This window comes from Gekko japonicus, unplaced genomic scaffold (genome assembly GCF_001447785.1).
Source record: "Gekko japonicus isolate JY-2015 unplaced genomic scaffold, Gekko_japonicus_V1.1 scaffold373, whole genome shotgun sequence".
Taxonomy (NCBI): Eukaryota; Metazoa; Chordata; class Lepidosauria; order Squamata; family Gekkonidae; genus Gekko; species Gekko japonicus.
Genome location: NW_015167542.1, coordinates 900,399 through 904,448, shown reverse-complemented (window position 1 = coordinate 904,448; position 4,050 = coordinate 900,399). Strand labels below are relative to the sequence as shown.

At 44.8% G+C, this 4,050-nt stretch overlaps 1 protein-coding gene across 1 annotated transcript; it reads left to right on the top strand.

Annotated features, from left to right (window-relative positions):
- The first annotated feature begins 228 nt into the window (after positions 1–228).
- Positions 229–1,464, top strand: GPR151 (G protein-coupled receptor 151). Its single transcript, XM_015413608.1, has one exon. It carries the CDS (start codon positions 229–231, stop codon positions 1,462–1,464), a length of 1,236 nt encoding a protein of 411 aa, XP_015269094.1.
- The last annotated feature ends 2,586 nt before the right edge of the window (positions 1,465–4,050 follow it).

Here is a 4,050-nt window from a genome sequence, read left to right as displayed (position 1 = left end):
CAGCAGGCTACGTGCTCTCACTAGGGGACTGTCAATCACAGCAGTAGCAGGTATATAGCAATGAGAGAATCTGGCTGAAGGCACATGTACCGTATTGAAGTGTCTTGCAGGTTTGTCTCAACCATAGAGGGTTTAAAAGGGACAGCACAGAGCAGAAAACGGATTAAGTCCTATTGAGGTGCATCAAGCGTAAAAGGCACTTAGTGGAGAAAATCTACCTTCAGCACCATGAACAGCTCTACGGCTCAACCAGTCCACTACGCCGGAGGCTACGAACCCCAAGATTCAAAGGAGTGGAAGTTGGTGATCCCAGCCTTTTTAGGCGTGATCTGCCTAGCTGGCTTTGCAGGAAATGCGTGCGTAATTGGGATCCTGCTGTACAACACAAAGAAAGGGAAACCATCCATGATCCACTCCTTGATCCTTAATCTCAGTTTGGCAGATTTACTCCTTGTGCTTTTTGTTGTGCCCTTCAGGGCAGCTGCTTACTCAAAAGGAGCCTGGTACCTGGGCTGGTTCCTTTGCAAAACCTCTGACTGGTTCCGACATGTTTGCATGACAGCTAAGAGCTTGACCATTGCTGTAGTAGCCAAGACATGTTTTATGTATGCCAATAACCCAGCTAAACAGGTAAACATTAAGTGGCACACCATTTGTGCTGTCCTGTTGGCTATTTGGCTCGTGGCCCTGGGAACCCCACTGCCCTTGTGGTACTTCAGCAACCTCTTAGAGCCAGAGGCAGGCTCTGCTTTATGCATCGTGAAGATTCCAGCCCATGCTCTTGTGTTTATGTCAGTCTTTGTCAAGCTCTATCCCCTGCTGGTATTTTGTGCTCCCCTCACCTTTGCTTTCTTTTATTTCTGGAGAGCTTATGGCAGATGTCAGCGGAGGGGGACCAAGACTCAAAACCTAAGGAATCAGATCCGATCCAGGTGCCTCACGATGATGCTTCTGAGTGTTACTATCACCTCTGCATTGATGTGGCTGCCTGACTGGATATCTTGGCTGTGGCTTTGGCACCTAAATAAGGATGGGCCTGCTCCCCCACAAGGATTCATGGCCACTACCCAAGTCCTGATGTTTGCCATCTCTTCAGCCAACCCACTCATCTTTGTACTTATGTCTGAAGAATTCAGAGAGGGTTTCAAAGGCTTGTGGAAAAGGCTTACACTGAAAAAGCCTCTGCCTACCCCAGAATGTCAGGAGGAAACAGCAGCTGATAACTTGGAGGACCTCCCCAATTCTGCTCCATCACCGGAGTCTGTGGCTTCTAATCAAGAGACAGAACCCCCAGCTGTACCCCATACCTCAGAAAGCATGGAAATCAAGAAAGAGATGCCTGCTTTGCCAGATGTTGAGCAGTTTTGGCACGACAGAGAAGCAGTCCCTGATGCTCAAGACAATGACCCTATTCCTTGGGAACATGAAGAACAAGAGACAGTAGGTAGTGATCAAAAAAACTGAAGCAGTTAGCTGTCAAGGCAAACAAAAAGTTGTTATAATTTTGTGGCTTATTTTGAGGTAACGCTGAACTGGTATTTGAGGCATGTAAAGCATTGTTGTTACACGGACTATATTAGTTTTATCTTTGCATGTGTTACATAGGGTTTGGGACTTCAAAATTCATGTTATGTACAGAGACAGCAGACTTCGTAGTTGAACCATTTTGCTCCAAGGTTTTATTATGTATCTTACTTTAAATTCATGTTCTGCACTTTCAGGAGGGTGGTTTAAACTAGGCATTTCAGGGGGGGAAACATGAATTGGTTAAGTTAACAAGGCAGCTCTGCTTCAGTAAATGAGCTGAGTGAGAAGAGTGCATGATCCTAACTATAAAGCAGAAGGGCTTTGTGCTTATTTATAGTTCAAGTAACAGGCTTTGTATGTGTTTGCTTCAAGTGAAAAGTTACTGCTCTGAATTTGTTCAATGCAAAAAGGTGCAGAGCAAAAAATGTAATTTGATTTTTATTAATGAAAGAGTACATTTTCCACATTTTCTTATTATGACAACAGTATTAAACGTTCTCAAAGAAAAAGGGGACATGTTTCCCTGGTAAATGTTCTTGTTGTACTAACTGTCTTACCACTGTACACAAATGATAGAAGCCAGGTTCATATTTTAGGCACAGAGCTCCATGCTATGCAAGTAGGCATTTTTCTGTCCTCATTTTAAATGCATTATACTCATTTGGACAATTGCAGAATATTTGCAGTAAGGCTAGTTTGATACCATTCAGGAGCATAACAACAATCAGTTCTGTTACATTGTACTCACAAGAATTTTACTTAAATACACAAGAGTTTTGTAAAAACTACATCATTTAGATATAGCTGGATACCTTGATTTAAAATAGTGTTGTATTTTAATATGAAAATTAAATCTTGTTCAATATGCTTGGCTCCAGCAAACTGCAGGCAAAGTTCTGCTTGCACAACAAGGCTTTCCTGCATACTTTTTCTCACTGCAACCCCGGCCCTCACCTGAAAGCCACTAAGGGTTGGGTACACTTCTGAATTGCCTGGTGAGTGAGGTGGCCTTGGGGAAGGGGGAAACTGGCAACAATCAGGGACTCCTCTTGCACAGGGTGCCTGTGGATCCAAGATGGATCTTCAGAGTTGCCCATTAGGCAAACACAAACTCCATACATCAGGTATGGCCCAGCTTCTAGAAATCCTATGTTCTTGTTTCTGCTTTACTTTGCAATTCTGGAAATAATTACTACAGAACAAAATTTGCCTTTTTCCAGTGTCAAACAACACACGTTCTCTAACACAGCTACTAAAACAACTATTTATACAAGGTAAAATTGACTCCAGCAAACCAGCTTTTTGAAAGGGGCAGACCTGTTAGTCCTGTCCACTTGCGTAGATTTGGCAAGCTGATCCAGTGTGCAAGTATTCATACAGCAAAGGCTCGGATACATACAGCAAAGGGACCCATCTATGTTTGTAGAAACAGCTGTTCCAATTGCAATCAGTTCCAGTTTGCACCATATTTGCTCAATTATGCTTTTGTTGTTGATAGAAATTAACTGATGGAAGCCTCTTTAAATGCTCTACTTGGAGATGTTTCCAATGCATTATGCCCCACCAGTTAACAGAATTGGTCAGCAACATTTCATCAGTCTCAGGAGCTGCACTATGTGGTCCAAAAAAATTATACCCCCTCCCCCCACACATATGAGAGCGCACCACAAGCACTTGCAGGAGCACCTCATTCCCCCTCCCCCACTATCGCCTCTTTACCTATCCTATAACCTCTCTCTTTTCGACCCACCAGCCAAACTCTATCTCCTCTCTAGCAGAGTTGCACTGTGCCAGTTGACAGGCTGAGCCTAGCTGCACGGTACCCATTGTGTCATGCTGGCAGGCTGGACCCAGTTGCATTGTGGGGAACCTTCAAGGTCTTGCAGGGGCACCTCACTTTCCCTCTGTATCCTCTTCCCCACACTATTTCCTCTTCCATAAGAACATAAGAGAAGCCAATGTTGGATCAGGCCAAAGGCCCATCTAGTCCAACACTGTCACAGGGTGGCCAAAAATACCAGGTGCCATCAGGAGGTCCACCAGTGGGGCCAGGACATTAGAAGCCCTCCCACTGTTGGCCCCCCAAGCACCAAGAAGACAGAGCATCACTTGCCCCAGAGCCCCTATCTATACCTTGTGGCTAATAGCCACTGATGGACCTCTGCTCCATATGCCTATCTAATTCCCTTTTGAAGCTGTCCATGCTTGTAGCCGCCACCATCCTTCTAGCAGTCCCATTATCCTCCTTTGGAGTAGGTTAGGCTGAAAGTCTGACTGGCCCAAAGTCACCCGGTGAGCTTCCATAGCAGAGTGGGCATTTGAGCCTGGGTCTTACAGATCCTAATCTGAAACTCCAACCACTACACAACACTAATTGTGAGGTTGCAGTTGTTGAACAGTAGCCAGCAGCTAGGCCTGGGTAAATTATGCATGTTGTAATGCTCCCTCCAAGCTTAGCTGTGGAGTCTTGTGAGCAAAAATTCTACTTTGTGAGCTACTGGCATTAAAGTTGTGAGCAAGCAA

Coding starts and splice junctions, on each gene's coding strand:
- GPR151 (XM_015413608.1), top strand. CDS start 229: ATGAACAGCTCTACGGCTCAACCAGTCCACTACGCCGGAGGCTACGAA.